Source organism: Xyrauchen texanus, chromosome 22 (genome assembly GCF_025860055.1).
Source record: "Xyrauchen texanus isolate HMW12.3.18 chromosome 22, RBS_HiC_50CHRs, whole genome shotgun sequence".
NCBI classification, from domain to species: Eukaryota; Metazoa; Chordata; class Actinopteri; order Cypriniformes; family Catostomidae; genus Xyrauchen; species Xyrauchen texanus.
The window spans coordinates 19,792,679-19,816,331 of record NC_068297.1 but is presented as its reverse complement, the minus strand read 5'-3'; the positions used below and the strand labels follow the sequence as shown (position 1 = coordinate 19,816,331).

General features: G+C 37.2%; 3 protein-coding genes across 8 annotated transcripts in view; 1 reads left to right on the top strand and 2 right to left on the bottom strand.

Moving 5' to 3' along the window:
* The window catches only part of LOC127662809 (HEAT repeat-containing protein 5A-like), a 35,814-nt gene extending 31,051 nt beyond the window's left edge, over positions 1–4,763 (bottom strand). For 5 of the 6 annotated variants that reach the window (XM_052154161.1, XM_052154164.1, XM_052154163.1 and 2 more), the window contains exons 1-4: positions 4,646–4,763; positions 2,727–2,958; positions 2,258–2,469; positions 2,025–2,133 (exon numbers count right to left, since the gene is read on the bottom strand). In XM_052154161.1, coding sequence (XP_052010121.1) covers positions 2,025–2,133; positions 2,258–2,469; positions 2,727–2,852 — 447 coding nt within the window. In that variant the 5' untranslated portion in view covers positions 2,853–2,958; positions 4,646–4,763. The remainder of the gene's footprint in view (positions 1–2,024; positions 2,134–2,257; positions 2,470–2,726; positions 2,959–4,645) is intronic. The other variant, XM_052154162.1, reaches the window with a different exon arrangement.
* Positions 4,764–5,614: 851 nt separating this feature from the next.
* LOC127662338 (mis18-binding protein 1-like) lies at positions 5,615–16,431 on the bottom strand. The gene is made up of 18 exons (XM_052153462.1): positions 16,417–16,431; positions 15,188–15,782; positions 14,976–15,077; positions 14,737–14,841; positions 12,654–12,955; positions 12,402–12,475; positions 11,893–12,014; positions 11,690–11,780; positions 11,482–11,594; positions 11,075–11,241; positions 10,877–10,952; positions 9,695–10,793; positions 8,141–8,310; positions 7,887–8,026; positions 7,621–7,763; positions 7,367–7,445; positions 6,050–6,101; positions 5,615–5,939 (listed from the first exon to the last, which is right to left on the bottom strand). The coding sequence occupies exons 1-18, from the start codon at positions 16,429–16,431 to the stop codon at positions 5,842–5,844; spliced, it is 3,543 nt and encodes a 1,180-aa protein (XP_052009422.1). The 3' UTR covers positions 5,615–5,841.
* A 427-nt stretch (positions 16,432–16,858) lies between these two features.
* On the top strand, positions 16,859–21,690 carry im:7136021 (uncharacterized). The gene is made up of 4 exons (XM_052153067.1): positions 16,859–17,930; positions 18,152–18,352; positions 18,623–18,839; positions 18,984–21,690. Exons 1-4 carry the CDS (start codon positions 17,273–17,275, stop codon positions 19,186–19,188), a joined length of 1,281 nt encoding a protein of 426 aa, XP_052009027.1. The 5' UTR covers positions 16,859–17,272; the 3' UTR covers positions 19,189–21,690.
* The last annotated feature ends 1,963 nt before the right edge of the window (positions 21,691–23,653 follow it).

The window sequence follows — 23,653 nt, the reverse complement described above, 5'->3', positions numbered from 1 at the left end:
ATCCTCCAGGCTACATAAAATATTTGTTTTATATCTTAGCAGGTGAATTTTGTAATTTGTGTACCACTTTTTTTAAAGAAACAAACAGTCCTGCTCCAAACTCATGCAATTTACAATTTTCGTGGAAATCAAACTTGTAGTTTTTAATTAGATGTCTCTGCATGTTAAGCTAGGATCGGAGGAGTAGACACACCCTCGTGTTGTAACAAACCTATACGACTTTATTCCGTGAAACACATAAGGAAATGTGAGGCAATTTTACAACTATGTTGCCATGACAATGCAATGTCAACAAACCCTGAAACGACTGTAAAAATGGCAACTTAAACAAACTTACAGCCCAAATAATACATGCGTTTTAACAGAATTAATGTTAGTGCTTTTTTCTCCCCAATTTGGCATGCCCAATTTCCAATGCGCTCTAGGTCCTCATGGTGGCTTAGAGACTCGCCTCAATCCGGGTGGTGGAGGACGAATATCAGTTGCCTCCGCATCTGAGACAGTCAATCCGTGCATCTTATCACGTGGCTTGTTGAGGCTCACCGCGACATCCACACACAACTCACCACGCAACCCACCAAGAGCGAGAACCACATTATAGCGACAAGGAGGAGGTTAACCCAACATGACTCTACCCACCTTAGCAACTGGGCCAATTGGTTGCTTAGGAAGCCTGACTGGAGTCACTCAGCACGCCATGGATTCGAACTTGCGACTCAAGTTGTGGTAGTCAGCGTCTTTAATTGCTGAGCTACCCAGGCCCCCTTAAGACAAGGGCTTTTATAAAATTATACACTTCACATTTCTGTGTTTAAACCCTCCAAAAATTACCATATTCATAAGTGCCTTAGTGTAACACAGAATGTTTGCTATTTTTAAAGAAAAGGTTTTTTGTGGTAATCAACATTATGCCACAAATGCTGTTGATGGAACCCGAAACATTCATTTAATATACTTGAGCAGCGTTAAATTGCAGCGTTAAATTGGTGTGTTCTGTATAAATCTGTATGTTTTATAGTGTATATGCTTTTCCCCTATTCCACTGTACTTTCAGAAACTTTAAATTCTTTCCGCTGTGTTGACTGGTTGATATAATGTATGGTTCTATCCTATGACGTTGGTTATGTGGTCTGTTCAACCCACATGTGCACTCTTCAAAAACCTATAAGAATACCACTTATTAATTTACATGCCCACATAAGCAACGTTCACTGGGAGAAACCAATATCTTTCTAGCAAGCCAGTCCACTTTCGGCCATCTTTGGAATGCTCTCGGGAGGCTATTTCCAGTCATGCCAGTGCAGCTCCTATCTGCTTGAATGGGGGAACACCGAAATCTCAAAAACAGTTGGTCAAGATTACGATTAAAGAACCTATTTCAAATCGGCAATTAAATTTGATAATATTGGAATCATAAATTGTGCTTCTTTACCTCATATTACGCTAAAACACGCAATCTTTCTATATCTGTTGACCGCTGGGCACTAGAGCTTCTTGGTTGGGTGTTCTACTTATTCCCATTGATTTAAATAGAAGTGGCCCATCTCTGTTAAATAGTCTCTGGAGAAACTCAGGTGTGTTAAACCGCGTTCTCTTAATCCCTTAAACAGTGCAAGGAAAACAGCGTTCTCGTGTACATGATGTATCAGAATGCCGGTTTCTGCAAAAACCCTGGAATAAACCATTTTCTTAAGTGCATGTAAATGTGGTCATTCTGCCTAACATCTCCTTTTGTGATTCAAAGAAGAATGAAAGTGAACTATTCCTTGAACATTTAAAAATTACACACTTCACCTATAAACAAACAGCCATGACAACACAACAGAGGCAAAAACTATCATCCATTTCTTGACTGACATGCACTTAAATGTTTTGTCCAAAATAAAGAAATTTAGTACCAGAATTTCCTGTTATGCATATATTTAGACATGTCAAACGTTATGGCCTAATTTTTTCTAATCATGGACAATATCATCTCTGAGTTCAGCTAAACTGAAAATTACAAACAACTAATCTCAATTTACCTCTGCACTCTTCATGGATTTCAGAAGGTTTGCCACTGTCTCTTTAAATGAGTTGATAAGGAGTCGCCCCAGTTGCTCATACAACATACCCAAACAGGCCACAGCTGCCCTATAGGGAACAATAAGTAGCAAATCAAGCTGTCAAGCTCTGGTAGAACCCCATCTGCAGCGCACTCGGTGGAGGTTTGTATGATGAGCATGTAAAATGTAGATTAATGACACATTGCACTCACAGTCGTGTAGGCAGGAAGCTGGGTGAGTCGTCCTTGCTGCGGACGATGTCATTGCAGCGGTCCACAGTGAGGCTGGACGTTAGGGATTCGCCCACTCTGTACACCAGCGCCAGACAGTGTGCCAGGAGACAGCGTGTCGGGGGGCCTGGAGAACTCGTTAGTACCCTCGTCAGCTGCTCCACTAGCCGTTTCTGGTTCTGTTTCAAATTGGCCTGCCTCACAAATAAGACACCACCATATTTAGTTGATTGGCAGACAAACATGCTCGTTGGTTGTTGGCATTTCACCAGTAAGAAACAGACAGACACATAAACAGTCTATTTCAGACTGAGAGATCACTGTTGGGCAGGCAAACAAATAACCAGAGAGTCTGTTCAAAGCGGCTGCTTGTTTATGTGTGAGAGGGACAGACAGAAGAATCAGCATTTCTTCTCCAACAGAGAGCTTATTGTCAGAGTGCTCAACTCACCCGGTCTGTGGTAGGGAGCAGCTTCTTGAGGAAACGTAGCCACTCAAAGATAAACTCGGCCCTCTGGTGCTCCCTCAGCTGACTGCAGGTTTCCTCGTTGAGCAGTAAACCATGAGCCTGCTCCATTCTTGCACCTCGCCTCCTCTTCTTTCCAACTTTTTAACGGAGAGCCCAACCAGAGTGACAGCACTCTGTCTCTTATTAAAACACCTGCCCAACACCTCCATCTACCCTGGAACAAACAAGAAGTGACTTAAACATAAAAAGGTTTGCCACAAAAGATCCACCAAATGTATTTGTATCATAGTATTGAAATAGGGAACTGACACAAATAAACTGACTCTAATTACCTGAAGCTGCATTTACTGATAAGAATGTCATTACATCGTTTCAAAACATCTATATTTCTGCACTAGGTTTAGAGTCTATCAACCAATACAAAAAATTCAGTATGTTCATTCCTGTTAAATAAATAATTCACCCAAAAATGAAAATCCTCTCATAATTTACCCAGATGTGTATGACTTTCTTTTATCTGTTGAACACAAACAAAGATTTTTAAAAGAATATCTCATCTCTGTTGGTCCATATCATGCAAGTGAATGGTGGCCTGATCTTTGAAGCTCCAAAAAGTGAATAAAAGCATCATAAAAGTAATCCATCTGACACAAGTGGTTTAATTCATGTCCTCAGAAGTTATATGAAAGGTGTGGGTGTGAAAAATATCAATATTTAAGTTTTTTTTATATATATATATATATATATATATATATATATATATATATATATATATATATATATATTTAAGAGACATTATTCTAAAAATCTTCATTTGTGTTAAGTAAGAAGAAAGTCACAAATCTGGGATGACATGAGGGAGAGTTAATGATGAGAGAATACATTTTTTGGGGGATTTACTATTTCAAGTGAAAATCAGTTATATGTTTTCATGTCCCGTGACTCCCTCATACATGTCTTAATATATTGCATGAAATATGTTTAAAGATGAAAATACATAAAACGAATATTTCTTGTTTTTCTTTTTTCTACAGAGCTCTAAAGGTACTGATTAATAGGAATGAGCCTGTAAACAGAGCACAGTCCAGCTATTAAATGTTAATAACACATGGCACAACCCCTATTCAAAAAGTATCTTGTAAACTTATCTGTTGCCATTATAAATAATGCAGTGTGCACTGCACATTGGACTTGCGCAGTCCTGAGGAAAAAAACAAAACAGCAGACCATACTGCTAAAATGATAAGACAAGATCTTAAACAGATCTCATACTCCTTTATAATTGCAAGTGTTATTCCGGAGCTCAAAGTGTTGGATTTTCCTTGTGTGTCCATAATAAATGAGGCAGCCGGGACAGAGTCCCCACACACTTTTTTTCTCTCTATCTTTCAGGTTTATACTCTGCATGGCAGTCTGAAAAGAGAAGATTTGGCTTGAATGTGACAGAAGTGAATCAAACCTTAATACCATGATGAATAAGATGATTGTGGCAATATTTCTACTGTATTAACCTGTAGCTTTCTGATAAGTACTCTGCGGTCTGTTCGTACACTTGATAAATACATAAACACATTTATTTTTCACAATTAAGCCTTAATAGTTTTTGTTTTTATGTGTTGCTTTTTTTTTTTTTTATTATTATGTATGACTAAATGAACAGGGCTTTACAATAAGTTAACGAAAGGATAGTTATGTTTTAAAAATTGTTTACTAAATATAAGACAAGCCCTAAAATGAATTTGTAGTTGTCAGTAATTTACACCGTGTCTTGTTGACATGATGAAACTCTAATGCTAGCAAATGCTAAACACTTCACTAACGTGCTAGCCAGGGAACTCTTCAAAAGCAAGAATTTAAGTGTTTCATCAAAATGAAAGTGCCATGAGGAAAAGGTGTATTACCTGCTAAATCCATCAACAAAATTTTCGAAGGTATATTCCTGTTCAATTCGGCCGTTTGTGTTATTCCTCAAAGACTTCTGCTCGCGTAAAAGTGCGAGTGAAACTGTGAAGCGCAACCACGTTAAAGACAACAGTACCTTGATGACCGCTAGAGGGAGAACTACAAGACTGCCTTTGTCATAGACCTGTTAAGTGTCTCCAAACCTAGTAAAAGATGCCTACTTGGACAGTTCCAATTTATGTGTATTTATTTTTGAGAAACTCCATAATATGATTATTTTAACCATACAATCGGCTTGTTGGTAATCTAATCACACTTCAAAAGTACAGTATTTTTTGAGAAACCCAAGCTGAAAAGGTTAAACAAATTTGGTCTTTATAAGACAAGACGTGCGAGAGTATGATGATCAATCTGATTGTTATCAGGCTTTACTTTATAATCTTTTTAAATAGGCTGTCTAATGAAAAAAGAACATATAGGGGTTGATAATCAGTACTACTTATTATACTGGAAGAGATTAGGCCTTCAGTTATAGAATCAATTCCCAGAATATACAAGTGTTAATTTCCTATTACTTAGACCTGTACACAACAGACAACTAAAGAACACTAGGAACATTTTTCAAAAATGTCTTTCCAAAAAATAATGTCTGTGAAAAAAAAAGAGAGAAATAGAAACTGACATATATTTATTGATAGCCCAGGGTTTTTGCAAACTACAATTGGTGGACAAAGATTAAGTTTTAACCATTTTATTTGTTCATTTGTTGTATTTGCTTACATATTTATTTACAACACAATCAAATAAAATAATTGAAATGTTGCATTTTAGTTTCCGTTTATTTCACTCCACAGTAAGTAGTTGAAACATCTTGTCTCTTTTGCGTCAAAACTTTAGACTAAGTTCATTTCCTTTCATTTAAATCTGATGACATAACATCCAACCCCCCCACCCCCCCAACATCTGCATTTCTGAACAACCAATCTAAAACCGTACATTTTACATGTGTAAAATAGTAGACATTAATTCTAGAGCCCTGGCTTTTGCCTAAACATGGCTGTCTCTCAGCACATCCCAGATAGCATTTGTAAAAAAATAAGTGATGACCAATACTGTACTGATGAATCAGTCTCATCATAAGAAAACTAGCTGATTAAGGATGCACGTTTCAAGTTCTAAACAATAATAATGAAACTCAGCAGTATTCCATAAAGTAATCATCCTCCTCATCACGGTCATCACCTCTTTCCTTATCTGAGAGCATATTCCAGACCACAAAGTCATCATCTTCAGCTGTTGAAAACAAGAGGAAAAGAACGAATAATAATAATAATAATAAAAAGCAACAAAAAGCACAAATATACATTTTAAATCCATTTAGCATTGTTCAACTCTTTGCATACCAACACATCTCTTTAGGGTCTTCTTGACTGCTGGAGTTGGTGAAAGCTTGTCCTATACAAGAAAATTGTATATAGGCATATGGGAGGGTCAAGACATATCATGTTTCAATAAATAAAACTGAACAACAATTGACTCTTCGCTAAGCCCACCTTAAAGTGATTCAGACCAATCCTGTCTTAGCAACTGTCACGTCCGCCATTTCTCTGGTTAGGGTTTGCTTTGTTCCCAATGAGAATATACGGGAATGATGTGTGCTTAGAATTTTATAGAAATTATAAAAAAAAAAAAAACCTTGATGCTGGGTCACTTGTAATACTGACACGAGGTACCTAGAGAGGATATATGCGTTTTTCTTTCTTTTTTTTTAAATCTTGAGAAGAGCATATTATGGATTAAACTCTGCCAGCCCTCATTCCCAAATGAACACGTATAACAACAAGGACACCTTTTTCCAAAGTAAATTAAAGCTAATAACTTAACATTAATTCACTTATGTATCAATTCAGGTCTTAGTAAAGGTGAGAGTAAACAGAGTTCACAGCATTAAAGTGAGTGTGTTGAGATGTTGTGAACAGTTCTGTTCACTTACACTTATGTTATCTGGTGTGTAATCACTGTCAAATTACTCTTTTCTCATTTCAAGTGAGTTTGATAATAATTTGCCTTGATTCAGTCTCCACAGTTTTCAATCAAATTGTTGCATAATTTAACCATTTATTTTACAAAAAACATCTGATAAATATGCCACTCTTCATTCCAGCCCATATAAGAATATTAGTAGGGTTGTAAACCGATTAAATCTTTTAAATCAATTGAATTACATAACAAGCTGATTCATCAAAATAATCGATTTTAATCGTATACATCATTATTTGCTGAGAAAGGCCCCCTAATAAACATAATTCATATAAATAATGCATAATAATTAAACTATTTATAAATCTAATATTTAGGGCTCGTAAAAACAGATGCACTTCAAGCTTGAATTGCTCGTATAGTAGGAAAATCTGTACTTTTACTACGGAATTACGTACACTTCAGGGGGCATGATTAATTGAGTAATTTTTTATATAATTAATCAAAACTAAATTAACACATAAAAATCGACAGCCCTAAATATTATCCATTCGGTTTATGTAAATGTTTTCCCAAAAAAACGCACCTTTCACAGTAATCTCAATTCCAATTCCAATTCCAATAGGAAGTTCTGCAAAGCTTGTTAGAGTGAGCAACGGTAGCCAAGAGGGGCGGAGCTTAGCGAAGGGTCAGTTGGAAAATCTTAAAAACAAGTCGAAATTTGGGACTGCCGTTGTTACCATTGGTGCAGCCTTTTTGCCCTGTTTCCGTCCCTTTCGTTTATTCTGAAGATGGAAAATGTACTTGTCCATGTTATTCCTTAGAAGAAAAAAAAAGTTAAACCAATTTATACAAAGATCCACACTAGACATATGCAACAAAATTATCATGTAAAAAAAGACATTAAACCTTACATGGGCACTCAGCATCTGCCCACTAAATGTTCCAAAAGCATGAAAAGATTTGATAATAGTCCAATAAGGTATAAATATACTTATTAATGGATCCCAGCATTCCTGGGCTGATGTGCAGACACTGAGGGGTCCTCACTGCAGATAAGATGCTAGAACTCGGTGTCTGAGGGTCCTGAAGTTGGCAGAAATCTTCCTCATCTCCATTTGCAGACATAACTGGCAACTAAAACAGTCAAATGAGATTGTCTTAGGAGAGGGGGTAATTAAGACAAGAGGCTTTATCAGGTCTATACATTTCACAAACAAAGTTAGTTTAGTTCACTGAATTAATGAACAAAAAAAGCACCTTGATTTGTTTATTGTGGATAGGTGAGCTAGCAAAGACGTCGTCATGGTCATCTTTGGGCATGTGATCCAAGAAATGCCTCATCTGCTGTCTCCTTTTAAGCGTTCCTGCTCTAGCAGTTATTTCAACAACTTCCTTTCCTGTTCACCAAAATATGAGATGAAGCATCACTTTTTCCTTTTTCGATTGCATTGATTTAGTCACCAGAAAACATTCACAATCTTCAAAAAGTGTCATAAATGTTTGGACTGTACCTGGTTCCTCAATTGTAGTTGGTTTCTTCTGTGGTCTTTTTCTGGGTCTTCTGTTTGTCTTCTGATGGGCATTATACTGTTCCTGACACTCTTCAGCTGAACGGGTGCCAACAAAATAGGCAACATTTCCCCAGTAACCACTCTTGTGCATGGGTAATGAGTTCACAGCCCTTTTCAATGAAACAAAAACCGTCAGTATGTTTACATGCATTTTGAGGTGGACTTCAGTCAGACTAAAAAATGAGTAACTGTAAAATGCCAAGTAAATGCTTTAGTCCAACTGAAATTACACCTGTCCAATTTTTGTGTAGTAGAACTAACAAACCTAGATAATGCAATTGTAGCCCGACTTCATCCAGCATGTATACACATTAGTCAGAACACAACTGGCCTCACTATAGCGTGAATGCTCCGAAAGACAGAGTATTTAAAATGTTCTTCCTTAAAGGGATAGTTCACAAAAAAAATTAAAATTCTCTCATCATTTACTCACCCTCATGCCATCCCAGATGTGTATGACTTTCTTTCTTATACAGAACACAATCTATGATTTTTAGAAGAATATCTCATCTCTGTAGGTCCATACAATGCAATTAAATGGGTACCAAAATGTTGATGCTCCAAAAATCACATAAAGACATCATGATTGTAATCCATAGGACTCTTAAATACATACCTTCAGAAGAGATTTGATAGGTGTGGGTGAGAAACAGATCAATATTTAAGTTATTTTCCCTTCCCAGAAGGGGACGATATGCATGAAGAATGTGAAAGTGGAAGTTAAAGTGGAGACTGATTGAGCAGGGAGGAGAAAGGTAAAAAAAGGACTTAAAATATTGATCTGTTTCTCACCCACACCTATCATCTCACTTCTGAAGATATGGATTGAACTAATGGAGTCTTATGGATTACTTTTATGCTGACATATGTGATTTTTGGAGTTTCTAAATGTTGGCACCCATTCACTTGCATTGTATGGACCAAAAGAGCTGAGAAATTCTTCTTTTGGGTTCAGAATATGAAAGAAAGTCAATCACATCTGGGATGAAATGAGGGTGAGTAAATGATGAGAGAATTACATTTTTTGAGTGAACTATCCCTTTAAAATATTTGATTACAATGAATACTTGGAAAGTAGCCTCACTACACAAAAATGCACATTAGTTCTGCACATACTCAATCAAATCAAATCAAATGACTTTATTGTCACACTACCATGTACACAAGTGCAACAGTAGGTGAAAGTCTTGTGTGCAGTTCCGAGCAACATAGCAGTCATGACAGTGACGAGACATATACCAATTACAATAAACAACATATTTACACAACACAATTTACAATTGTACTGAATGACTATGAACAAGATCTTTCTACATCTCCAAATTGTGTCCTCTAAAATCACCAAAACTCATGACCAAATTTTCTCTTGATCCTTTTTTCCTAATTTGTAAGAAATTAAGAAACTTGAAACCCAAAATTAAAGCAACATTACAACAAATATGTATTGACAACACTTTCCAAATATGACCTTGACATGGATTGATTAAAGCTTACTTTTGTAGTTTTTGTAGCTCTTCTTCCATCCATTTTCCATCCAATGCATCTTGTTCATTCACATTGTTGTTTAATTTTTCTAGATTTTTGCTTCTGGTGTTTGCTTTTTCTGTGTCAGATTTCTTTGATCTTCTGTTTGGAACATTATGTTGAACACTTTCCTTATCTTCTGACTGCTCATAATGCATGTCCGTTGAGGAAAACAAGTGTCCATTTGTTTTGAGTTCAGATTTACCGGAATCTTTATTTTGCTTTGGCTTCTTTAATACAGCCTTCTTGTCTTGCTGTCCTCGCTCTTTATCATTAGAGGGTAAGTCAACAGAATCTCCGACCAAAAAATCATCTAAATATATCTTTGTGTTCTTTTTTGGTCTACGTGAAACTCTCACTAAATCTTGTTCATTTTGTTTCTTGTGACAGGCAGAATTCTGCGGTACAGAGGCAAGCATCTCAATTTTATGAGGTATTGTTAGCTGTTTACGGTCAATGGAGCCTCTTCCTATACGCCTCTTTGGAGGGTCTGGAGATGCAAAAGAGCTGTTCGAGTCTGTGGAATACTGTACTCTGGAACTTATGCAAGAACTTCGTCGTAAGGAACTGTTGTCTGAGTCAGCATGTGGCATGGAGAGCAGTTCACCCTGACTTTGTTTTTGGGACGACTTGCTGTTGTACACTGTCCTCTGATCATTCTCAATGCCTGTATTCTGTTCATCTGAGGACATTGCATGTACAGGTGGGCAATGCACATGCTGGTCAGATGTAGAATTAACCAAATCAGCTTTTGTGTACTTCTCAGTCATTCCTGATCCTGAACATGCAGCGTTTTCCTCTCTAGAACTTGACTGTTGTTTCCTGAGTGAGGTCCTTTGAGGCCGGCTATGTTCAATAGCTTGCTGTTTTGCTGCATGGCCTGAGTTAGAGCAATAGGCCACCACAGGGGAAGCTCTCCGAACTCTGGTAGATTTATATGGTGCAGTGGTTCTCTCTGTTGAAGGTGAATTGCTCTGAGATGGTACCGTCTTTTGAGATTTGGAATTCTGCTTGATCTTTCTTCTAGGTAGAGACAATTCATCTTCACTGCTAGATGTATTGTGCCTCCCTTTTGTAAAAACAAATAAATGTGAAAACTTGCAATAAAAAAAACTAATGAACTACAATAAATGATCAATGCACAAATCTGACCTTTTTCCAGAGTTTCAGGTAGGATTGATTTCTCCTTTGTGATTTGCTTTGTTGCCATAGTTACTGGCTTCTTGGGCTGCATAGAAAATGACAATATCAAATTGAATATATTGCCAACTTTCAACAATATTAAAATATTGTCAGTGCCACAAGAGATCAAAACATTGTTCACACTACTAAAAAAAATAAGAAGAGTACCGTGGATGCCACTGAGGAAGCATAGTCTTCAAGGATGGTGACATTCATGTTAGAGTCCATAACAATCCTCCCTCCTTTCCAATATTCTAAAGGAGGTTTGATGAGTCGGCCACTGCGTGACACTTTTGCACTGCCCTGTAGTATGCTGTCAGTGGGAGTGATTGGAGCTGTACCACAAAAACCTCAATATATTAGTGTGAATGTCTTTGAAGATAACCAGAGTTTAAACTAAATATTTTAATTGGATTTCCAAACATTACGGTCCTAATAGTTGGCAATAACCAAGTTATAAAGTAAAAGACTGGACATCAAAAACAAATGTCAATCTCAAACAGAAGGGTAAAGGCCATCTTTTGCTAATATCGCTTCTGTGAAGGCCACCTTTACTGGTGAAATGATGTACTCACTTGTTGTAATGACTTGAAGCCTGGGTTGTTTGGACGTTGACTTTTTAGAAGGGTGTTGACTTTTGACTTTAGGAGGTTTCGCACTGTTGTTGTCTTTATGAATTTTCTGAGATCTAAAAAAAAAAAAAATTTAATGAAATGTTCAGTTTCTTATTTAATAAACTGATGCTGTCTCTTCATAGGTAATTACAGAGTAGAGGCAACATACCCAGCATGATCATTCAAAAACTGACCCAGGTCCTCCTTCCACATTTTTGGAAACCCAAAAAGAAACTTCTTTAAAAACCAGGATGGAAATGCTGTGGAAAGGGTAAATACCACATGGTTAAATTAAGTAAACTACATAAAAGTAATGAGTCCTGATTTAAAAAAATTAAAAAAAAATAATAAAAATTATAATAATGATCTTACATGGATTGGGATGTTTGGCCATTCTCCCAATAAGCACATATATTCTGCCGGATGCCGTCTTAAGCACATTATTTGAGATTCTTTCAGTGATAAAACTGCTGTGCCAGGGTATTTTAGTGTCTCTAAAATGCGTAAAACAAATATAGTAAATAATTTTAGGCCTACATAATATTTTAAATCATGTATAAAATCATACTCTACTGTGTGTCCCAACCCCTATGACTAAAACGAGATGTTAGGCAGAACGTTATCCTCAGTCCCTATTCACTTTTTTTGCACTTTTTTTCTTGTTGCACGGAAAAAAAGAAAATAATATGGTTATAGAGTAACATGAGCATCATAAATGATGACAATTTAAATTTTTGGGCGAACTATCCCTTTAATGTTGTGGCTGTGATATACAACTTACATGATATCAGTCTTCAACAATTTATGAAGTAGTCCATTTTAGACAGGGTAACAAGCCTTAAATGTGACAAGACTTACAGAAATTTAGAAGTAATTCTTACATGCGAATACCATCAACCACAAGGTCTCTGTTGAGCAATTTCAAAACCCAGTCTTTTAAATGAATTCCTCGCACCTGAAATTAGATTAGATTCTGAATTTTTGGAAGCGTGAATACAGCAAATGTGTTAATCCAACAGAAAAATGACAAAAGCCTATAACTTCAGTTAACCTATAATATATATACCCCCCTAATCAAGGTATTATTATTATTACCCATGTTTGCCTTAAGAACTACCAAAGGATTTACTTACATTGGTTCCATCATCCAAAGCTGCATCCATTTGTCTAGCTTGTCGTTTAGACTGAAACACAGATGCTTGCTTTCGTGGGATCAAAACATGGGGAGAGATCTGCAGAAGAGGATCCACTAGCAGATTATGAGGGGGTTGAACAGGTCCTGGGACCAATTCTGTGCACTCTGACTGACAATCTGATTGACAAAATGTATCAGACTCAGGACTACTGAAAACTTCAATTTTTGAGCGCTCTTCCGTGGCGTCTTTTTCTACTGAATCCGTCAAATTGCTCATCTCACCAAATACAGCACAACCACCTGCAATCACACATTCCAGAGAGCTAAGGGCAAAGGGAGAGGATATTCTGCCTAAATTCTCAGATAAGAAAAACTTGTAAAATGTAAGAATTACTAATATATAAATAAATACTAAATTACTGGCTTTGACAAGAACCCTTAAAGGACAGTTTATCCAAAAATGAATATTTTTCCATCATTTACTCACCCTTGTGCCATCCCAGATGTGAATAACTTTCTTTCTTCTGCAGAAAAAAAAACTAAGATTTTTAGAAGAATATCACAGCTCTGTTGTCAGCTCTCCATACAATGCAAGTGCATGGTGGCCAGAACTTTGAAGGTCCAAAGAGCACACAGAGGCAGCATAAAAGTAATTCATACAACTCCAGATGTTAAATGTATGTTTTCAGAAGTGATATGATAAGTGTGGGAGAGAAACAGATCAATATTTAAGTCATTTTATTACTATAAAGCTCCACTTTCACATTCTTCTTCTTTTGTTTTCGGCTATTTGCATTCTTTGTGCATATCACCACCAACTGAGCAGGTGGAGAATTTATAGTAAAAAAGAATTTAAATATCGATCTGTTTCTCTCCCACACCATCATACAGCCTAAAAAAAAAACACTTGTGCCATATGGATTACATTTATGCTGCCTTTATTTTCTTTTTGGAGCTTCAGAATCCTGGCCACCATTCACTTGCATTGTGAGGACCAAAAGAACTGAGATATTCTTCTAAAAATGTTCACATAAGTTCAGCAGAAAAAAGTCATACACATCTGGGATGGCTTGAGGGTGATTAATTGATGAGAAAACTTTTGGGTGAACTATCCCTTAAAGTCTGCAATCTTTTGTTTGCTCTTTGATGGAACTGTGAAGGCTTCACATCATGTTAAGTTGTTCCCAATTCAATCTTTAAACAATGTTTTTTTTTTGTCTGCTGTTTAAATCTTTGCATTTTTTATATTCTTAAATTTCTCCATGTATTTTTCTGTACTATTATTGCATGATCAAGTTATTTCTTTAACAGTAAGTCTTTGTTTGTAATAGGGGTGTAACAATTCAAATTTATCACGGTTCAGTTTGTATCGCAGTTTTAGGGTCACGGTTTCGGTATGTCTCGGTATATGCAATGTACAGGGAAAAAAATATTACACAAAAAACATAGTAACCGTGACTCCAGCCAGGCCTCCTAAGCAACCAAACTGCCCGGTGGGCCGCCGCACTTTGGGGCCAATCAGGGGCTGACTGGCCTTCGGAGAACCGGGTTGGCCGTGATAAGCTGAAATGAATCATATTATTATGCCGCGATATGCAGAAAAGGACAGCAACCCCGGGCACGTGGTGAGTTTTTCTATCAGCGGCTAATTTTCTCTACATGCCATTTTTAACCACACATGACGCTTGCAGAACAGTGATGTCATCAAGCTGACACACGTGAAACACAGGCAGGGCGTATCCATTTACAGATCCGTTCAGGTTCATTAATGGAGGTTGTAAACCTTGTACCTCAGATGCGTCAATAAACTTGGTGAACCGCAGTGCCAATGCTTCCCGAATAGTGGGTGGCTAACCGTACGGAACTGTTACACCCTGTTTTTTTAATTTTTATTTTTTTTATTGTGGACTAATTACATTGTTAATTATTTAAAATGACATATTTTTTGTATCTGTCTATGCCTGGATTTCAAGGTCATGGACCCCTATTGAACTAAGTGCATATTGTATTCAAATGCAGACACACAGATTATTCTAAATAACTGTAATTATTTCATGAGAAATGAAAAGAAAACAACTTACCTCTATTTTTGATGTCCTTTGAACTGCTGCAATAACTGACAGGTTTCTGCTGAAATTGAGCTAATGTCTCACTAGAAAGCACCCTCTCCAACAACACATAAGGCTCTGTGTAAACAAATGAAAACATGCAGCAGAAACTCTTTTGTGATCACATTGCAACAAATTGATTGGGTCCCACCAAATTCAGATGTCTAACAATAGTAATTGCGAGGGTAAAACAATAAACATCGCAATCATACGTCTGTTTCTATTGACAAGATTCATCTCTGGAAATTGCTTTCGCTTTGCCATCATCCCAGCAAACATCTCCTCTGGTATCTTCTCCAGCAAAACATGCGGTTCTAGATATACAAAAACAACTAAACATTAATAGAAGTGAATTAAAGCAATCTGTTTATTATAAGCAAAAAAAATTATATAATCTGAAGAAAAAAAGGAGAGAAAAACTAACCAATCAATGACTCTGTGTCAAACATTTCATTTGGCCTGCCAGGCACTTTCTCAAAATTGATGGGATGATTTTCTTTTGGAAAGTCCATCTCTCCATCCTGTGGATCTCCTCTCGGTGACTGTGGAGGAGAGATGGCTAAAAAATATGTGTCTTGGTTGGCGTTACTTGTTTGTAAGTACTGAGTCTTGGTGCTCGAGGGGACACTGTTACACTTCTCTTGGTTTCTTGCAGACTCTGAGGCTACCTCATTCCCCACAGCATTTTGCCCTTGAACTTTTGCCTTCATTCTTGCAAAAATCTTTGCTGGTGTCTCAGGGGCCCTTTTCAGCATCAGGTCAGCATTGCCAGGGGAAACCACTGCAGTAGCATTGATGCTGCTGAGTTCACAAGGGATATTTGGGCTGTGTTCTTCAGCACCCTGAGCTGTGGAGTTCAGCACCATGTCTTGCTTTGAAAGTTTTCTGCCTGACCCAGTTACACTAGCTGCCCAAATGTGGCCTGTTTTAGGCATTGTTTTGACTGGAGTAATCATGTCACCAAGTTTAGGGACCTGAAGAACAGTGAAATAGTCTTCTAATGGATGACTCGTTGTGTTCTAAGAGAGCCGGTCCAACTGTTTACAATCCCCCTTATGATCCATGCTCTCAGCAAGTCCTATAACAAGACAGATGTAAGGAATCCAGAACTAATTAGCAGAAGAATCGCAACAGAAATTAGCAGTTTGACACTACTCTCCAATAAAACTGGATTCAATGAAAAATCAAAATAAAGAATATGTATTAAATTATGGTAACACTTAACAGTAAGGTTTTATTGGTTAACATTAATAAATGCATTAGTTATCGAGAACTAACAATGAACAATATTTTTACAGCATTTATTAATCGTGGTTAATGTTAATTTATAAAGGCTACAATTGATCAGTTGTTGTGTAACTTCATAATGCATTAACTAGTTATTAAAAAATACAAATTATGTCAAGTGTATTGACATTATAAAAAAATATTTGTTGTTATAGTATAATGTAGTGATACATTAGTCCGTTTAATTTCCGCGAACCGGTTCTTTCGGACAGTTCGTTTCAATGATCTGGTTCAAAAAACAATTCACCAGATAATTTAAGTCGTCGTGTAATGGCGTCACTATAATGCGCCGGCGTCGTATAATGTCGTTAACTAATGTCAACAAATACAACTTATTGTTAAGTTAGACCAAAATTACAAACTTACTGGCTTTCGCAACATAAGCGAGACAACACTAGAAGTAAAGTGAATGTGCAATTTGTACAACCTGGCGTAGAAAATAAAACTAATATATTAATCACATGATATACATACTTATAATCTAGTGACTTCAGAACGTTAGTTGATGTATACATTATAAAAAAATAACATCATCCAAACTTATCCATTGACAACCTAGTGTAAAACAATTGATTGTGTATGAGTGAGTGAACGAAAGATAACATCTAACACAACATATATGTACATTTGTGATAAATATATATATATATATATATATATATATATATATATATATATATATATATATAGAAACGACCAGTATAAGAAATAAAACAAGTCCCTCACCATTTTGACCCGTTTGAATTTTCCCGGATAAAGCGCGGCAACGTCTCTAGTCTAGGCTGCGTCACTTCCGTAAATACCGCTACTAGGAAGTGAGCGAGAAATTCGCATAAAGCACGTGTCAGTAAAGTTTAGTGGTAAGGATATGTGTCAGGATTTGTGTCCGTTTGCGCTATTTTTCTTTGTTTATCCAAGTAAATGTGCGCTTTGACCGTTGTGTCGCGTCCAGCTGTTTTGTTTTCAACGTCTCGTCCAGGAAAGTCGCCGTGTCTAGACACCCGCGTCTAGGTTTCTTTAATCGCTATAACGCGGTTTGTCTGAAAGGCCACTTTAACGTATTTTAATAATTAAAAACGCGCCTCAAATACGTGTGTACTGTTGTTTTCGTTGGACTGCGTCTAGCTTTTTCCCTTTAAACGCGTTCAGACTGAACTCCTTGCGGTTGAAATGCTACGAAGTACTAGTGCAATTAACATTACATCGTTTGTTAAATGAGACAATGGCCGTAATTCAGCTCCCGGAGGAGATTTGGATGGACGTGTTTGGCTTTCTCTCCAGTCGTGACAAATTGAGTGTTCGTTCAAGCTGCAAAGCCTTTAAGAGACTGATCGACCATTGGTCCTTATGGAAAAACAATGTTGTTGTCCTAAAAAAGATCGGAGCGTATGATGCGCATTTCTGGAGAACTCTTGGTAAAAGGAAAACGAAGTCCATTGTGATGCAGAAGGCAACTGTAAACGAGTTGCAGAAACTTGTGACTTGGCTGCCGTGGATCTGTTCAGTTACTCTGGTTCTGTGTTGTGATGCCACTGCTCTGGCGAAACTGGGTTCTTTAAAACACCTTAGAAGGCTTGTTATCCGCCAATGTCGCTGCACGAGACTCGCCAACTCGCTTTTATCTTTGAAACGGCTGACACATCTCTGCTTGTGTGAGGTCGAGCGAGCCTCAATATCGGAGATTAGTGTTGCCATTTCACAACTTGTCGATCTGACCACCCTATACTACCACGAAGATAAAAATCCCATCCCTAAAACTGTTCTTCATGGCATGTTGAGGTGTCTGCCTAACTTAAAACACCTTTCCTTAAGAATGGGGCCAAAGTATGGGATCCTACCTGATGACTATTTTTGTCTCCGCAAAGAATGCCGTAGTCAAGGTGAGTATCAGAAGATTGTAGTTCACATTAATGTCTTTATTTTGGGTGGTGTTTATATTTGGTGTTCAAAAGTGGTATGTCTAACAACAATATAATCTTGTACTTGAAGGCATTTCGGAAAGTCTTATCAGCCTCTATAATTTAAGTTTGATGTTTTCTACTCCTGTTCAAGTTCTCTCTTGAACTCAATCATCACCCGTCTGTATTATTTTATTACACAGAAATGGGTGCCGAGGTCAGCCTGACCAGTCTGGAGCTGCTGAACTATGAAGACCCTTGCCTCTCCACTGCTGCCTTTAGTGGGCTATCCTCCTTGACAAAACTTACTGTACATTATAAAGGGTGGCTTGTAGATCCAAACCTTTGCTGCCTCACAGATTGGCTTCTAGAGCTCCCTTTGCTCTCAGAGCTCAATGTTTCTTGTAAGTATGAACATATAAAAAAACAGAATGCCAGCTGACCTTCTTTTTAGCCTTTTATGAAGATATGATGGACAAAACAGGTCTTTGTGATATATAAGGGCATTTAACACTAATCAGAGCATGGGCTTTGCTTTATAATGTCTACCATGCTTGTTTTCTCAATATAGAGTGTTAAAGCAGGAAAGAAATAAAGACCTAACACATTCACCAATTATTTGATATGTCAAATCATGTTTCTCAACACACTGTCCATCTTTTTGTATTTTCTAGTAGGGTACCCACTCAGTGTCTATGCTAAATCAATACCCAGGACGGTGCAATATTTGTCTCTCATGGGAGTGAAGGCAGAGTTGAATGCAGTCCGGATCATGGGGGAGCAGGTGCCAGATCTTCTGCACCTTCATTTGGATCTGTGTTGTCATGACAGCTGTGATATAATAAAAGAAATGCCACAGATATTCCCCAAGCTGCAGACCCTAAAAGTGAGGTGAGATTTAAAATTTTTGCCTCATGCAGAATAACTCAAACTGTGCTGCTTTTCCATTAAATGTAGATATATGCATTAGGGGTGTGTGTGTATTTTGCCAATGGAAGTGGATTAACTTTCCTTTAATCCACCTGTCTCTTTCAGGCACCATGATGTTCCAGCGTCATTGTTTCTTGGACTTCAGGACCTGCCCCGACTTAAGCAGTTAGTGATTTTGGATGCTACTCAAAGTCCTAGTCCTACTGTCCTGAATCTGACTCAAGAGCTTAATGTTCAGACAAACAACAGAATCCGTGTGCTTCATTCCTCAGGACCAAAGGACCAAACCACTTGCACTTGTGGTTTTTGACAACTGTGATTGTTTACACATATGTTGAACAATGTATTTGATGGACCTTCGTATTTTCATGGGAAGCTTTATGGTTCACTTTAATGTGGTGTATACACAAAATGAAAATGGGAAGTTATTGCAGGGTTCGCACAAGGTGCTTGAAGTACTTGAATTTGGGTTTTTCAAATTGAAGTCCTGGAAAACCCTTGAAAATAGCAATTTTAACCAAGAGGTGCTAAAAGGTCTTTGATTAAAGAAAATCGTAAAATACATTGCTTATATCATTTAATAAATGAATTTTTTTGTCAGCTATCATGTGGCACCTGTTACTTTTGGCAGCGCTGTTCAAAATGGGCCAGTCACAATCAATTGTATCTGGAGGATTTAAAAAAATTATATTTTGATACAAGTATAAATCTTTGCAATTATAATTTTTCATAAAAAATGACTCTCCAGAGTAAAGAAATATGCATTTCCCTGGTATGCCTGATTCACTCTGTCATATGCAAAGTCCGAGAGAACAAGGAAACATTTCTATTGGTTGCGCCGAAATGGCCCATCCATCCATGGTTTCCAGAAATGATAGAGATGCTGAACAGCTCGCCATGAGAAATGCTGCTGAGGAGGGATCTCCTCTCTAAGGCGCAAGACACCCCAGCCCAAGCTGTGGAACCTGCATATGTGGCCCCTGAATGGAGCATGCTAAATGCACCAGAACTGACGCAGTCAATCATGAACATAATTTTACAGGCCAGCTCCATTCATGAGACTCCACACGCTAATGTGTGAACAATAATGTGTTCACTTATTGGTGTCTCTCACATGGTAAAGACCCAATAAGCTGCCCCATACATGAAATTCTCATATTTATTGAAAAGCTATTAGATACAGGACTCACTCCGTCAACACGCAAAGTGTATGAGGTGACTAAACCTGCGTATCACGCACATGAAACCAGTGCCACTATAGGCAAGAATGATTTAATTATAAAGTTCCTTAAAGGAGCAAGACGATTAAACCCACCTGATGAGGAACAATCATTGCATTTGTTATGCCCTGTGCTACACGCATACGTTATACTTACCTGCTAGTTCAGACTCTCTGATTAGCACTTTTGTATGCAATGGAGGATGCACGAAAGGAACGTCTGTCTCTAAGCAAAGACTTTCTCACAAGATTGCTGATGCAATTTTCCTGGCTTATGAGTCGCAGGGTAAGACCTGCCCAATTGGTGTTAAAGCACACTCAACTAGAGGCATGGCATCCTCATGGGTATGGATGAATGGGTGTCCTTACAAGACATGTTTTGCAGCAGGATGGTCTTCTCAAAACACAACCTACACGTAAATTCTCTCTCTTCACAAGTCCTCTCTGTTTTGAGCGCTTGCTATTTCATTGGCCAAATATATGTACTTATGCTCCTCCCTTTAAGGATGAGCTCCAACTCTTTTTACACAACCATACTATAGTTCAAATATTCATTCTGAGTGCTCCCCTCCTGGCCCAACATGAGGGTCACTCACTGCAGCATACTCATGTCGGTCGAGACTGCCCACGAGACTGCAGTGTCATGCTTCCTTTCTGGGAGGTTATGTTGTGTAGTGCGGCATGATGGGATTCTGTTCCCCAAATGCATTAATCAATGCAATGTCAAGTGTACTGATTCGTAAGGGGACGTTTTGGTTATGTACGTAATCTTGGTTCCCTGAGACGAAGGGAAAGAGTCATTTGTGAATACTAGCCACACTACAAGACTCCCGAGTTCTTGAGGTACGAGCGATGCGCTCATTGTTCTTAGTCAGAAATTCTGAGGAAAGGGTGTTTGTGCACCTGCTTTTATAGTGAACAGCTTTGCGCCAAAACAGGCGGGGCTTAAACACCATAGCCAATATTAGAATATTGGTGTTCTTGTAGAGAGGTTGTGTAAGAAGGCACTCCCCATATGCATTAATCTACGCAATGCCTTGTTCTGTTCGTCTCAGGGAACCGAGGTTACGTATGTAACTGAGACATTAAAGATGTTTATTGAGATATGTTGTACTTTTAATAAGTGGTGTTTTATAAAAATAAATTAACTGAAATAATAAAATATTTTATTTCAAATTAACAAAGAATTAGTTTGAATGACATCTCGAGCATAGTCCTTAAACATACAAATTTGCTTGAAAAGTCCTTGGATTTAACTTTGAACCATCTGTACGAACCCTGTTATTAGAAACAACAGACAGTTTACATTTTATAAGCATAAATATATGAACTTTATTTAAAAATGTTATGTAAAGAGCTTGGTTGAGAAACATGATTGTGATGTGATGCCAAATCCACAATGAACATTTTATTTTTACTCCTTGTCTAGCAGTATTCACGATGCAATATATAGAAAATAAATTCTCTATAAACACAACAGCAAAATGTCATCTTCAGAGGACCACATCATGTACTCCCCAGCTTTAATATCCAAACACCTCCACTAGGTGGTATTCTATTTGCACTTGAGTATAATAAATCAATAAATGCATTCAATCCTCTAAACTCTTAATGCATCTTATTTCTAGTTAATACAGAAAAGTATAATCCTAAAAAGAAAATATAGTATGAATTTACATAAATGCAGGTTATAGCTATGTAAAAAATATATAGAAAATTTACCAGATATATTTATAGATTAAAACGATATGACAATATTTTTTTACTGCATTGACAAGCATAGTGTACATTGTTAGTTTGCACATTTTACAGGCATAAAAGATTATAATCCATTTTTAAAGTTCTATAATTCTAGTTAAGCAATTGCAATTTCCTATTCCAGTTTAGGTGTTTAAAGGGGGATTTTTATATTTATAAAGGATACCCATCAGGTTTTACTAATCAGGGGCCTGTAAAATTGAAGAGGTATTATTATGATTAAAAGCAATTGTGATAGATATTAGCTGCAGTAAAGCTGATGCATTATTATATATTAAATAAAACTGAAGGATGAATGTTTGGATGTTTTAATCCTGCTCAAGGTTATATAGTTGTAAAAGCCTCTGAGAAGTTTTATGGTGTATTGAAGCTGTGAGAAATCTTCCATTAGCCGAGGATGGAGCATTCATCAAATGAGAGACGACAAGGACAACATATCATTGTACATTATATCCCACTCAGGGAGAAATAATGTGCTCATAAGTAACAATGGAGACTGGGTGAAAACACTTTGGTGTGCTATGAAATGCAGTGTGACTGTCCAGATTTAATAAAAATGTACATCTAGAAGACTGAAATATTTCAACATCCAATTCTTTCTGCAATTTGAAAAAGAGTGTTTACGCTTGGCATGAGTCTGCCTTTGCAGAATGTGAATAATTTTTTATCTTTAACAGGCAAATGTGTCAAAGTTGAGCATTTCTTGGTTGGTTTAGACATCCTTTGATGTTTCATTTTAGGTCATGTAAATATATAAATAAGCACATTACAGGAATTTCCACATTTGTTTCACCTGAGCATGAGAAGTAATGCACTGGAATCCTTCAGTTATCCGTTGTGAGATGACTATAGCAAAAGACAAAATGGCAGTCTGGAGAAAATGGTAGAAGACTGCTATATTCTCTTTGAATGTCAGGCATTTTAACTTCTTTTGGAATTCTTATTTTGCAGTGTTTCACAGGATTGTCTGAAAATGTTTCAAAACGCCAACACCACAAATACCTTCTGGAGTCTTCTTACCCCAAGGATTCTAATTTTGCAATTATGAATTAGTCTTGGTTTTCAAAAGATGTTGTTTTGCCTCTAAATTAACAAAATCCCCATGTGTTTTGTTTCTATTTCAGATAAGAGCATCTAACCAGCAGCAGGATTTCGCATATGGAATTCATTCAGTCATGGAATTACATGGATCACTCAATTGAAATTGCATTTGATTAGAAGATGGTGCAAAGTGTCTCTACTACAGCATCTTTTGAATTTTACTTGAATCTCTCTTGAAAGTATTTCAAACCATAATATGAGTTTCTGAACACTTTTAAAGCTTTGTTTGGCTCAGGATGGCATCATTTCAGAATTCACTGATTTGACCCTAAATAATAATCAAAATGTGAGGCCAGATGAAGCTTAATTTTCATAGTAGCTTGTATGAAGCAAGAAAATTAAGCCACCCCTATTAATTTCATTTTGATAGAGATTATAATGGCAATAGAAAAATGATACAACACATGATCACATATAATCAATGTTGTTTGGTGGATGGTATCATCTTGTTAGTTTGTTCCATTGCAGTCAGTGTAGAGATTTTGTATTCTTGTCCACACACAATAATTTCTCATTTCGATTATGTGAATGGCAAAGCCCCCACTCTACTGTGAGTAAACGACTTCTCCACTCTTATCAGAAAACAATCTGCTCTTGTGAGACAGTAAAGTCCAAGCTCTCCATCATTATGAAATACTTGTCCATAGCTTCTGATCTTTGAGAAAGTGCTCAGCAGGAGATGCCTTATGAACACTGG

What these genes read in the sequence shown, in the direction of transcription:
- LOC127662338 (XM_052153462.1), bottom strand. An exon ending in CTTCCTCAGTGGCATCCACG is followed by an intron (nt 10,953 to 11,074) that starts GTACTCTTCTTA and finishes TTTTCTATGCAG; the next exon opens with CCCAAGAAGCCAGTAACTAT. An exon ending in GACCCTAAAGAGATGTGTTG is followed by an intron (nt 5,940 to 6,049) that starts GTATGCAAAGAG and finishes TGTTTTCAACAG; the next exon opens with CTGAAGATGATGACTTTGTG.
- im:7136021 (XM_052153067.1), top strand. Translation starts at nt 17,273, where the DNA reads ATGGCCGTAATTCAGCTCCCGGAGGAGATTTGGATGGACGTGTTTGGC. An exon ending in CAAAGAATGCCGTAGTCAAG is followed by an intron (nt 17,931 to 18,151) that starts GTGAGTATCAGA and finishes TTTATTACACAG; the next exon opens with AAATGGGTGCCGAGGTCAGC. An exon ending in CTCAGAGCTCAATGTTTCTT is followed by an intron (nt 18,353 to 18,622) that starts GTAAGTATGAAC and finishes TGTATTTTCTAG; the next exon opens with TAGGGTACCCACTCAGTGTC.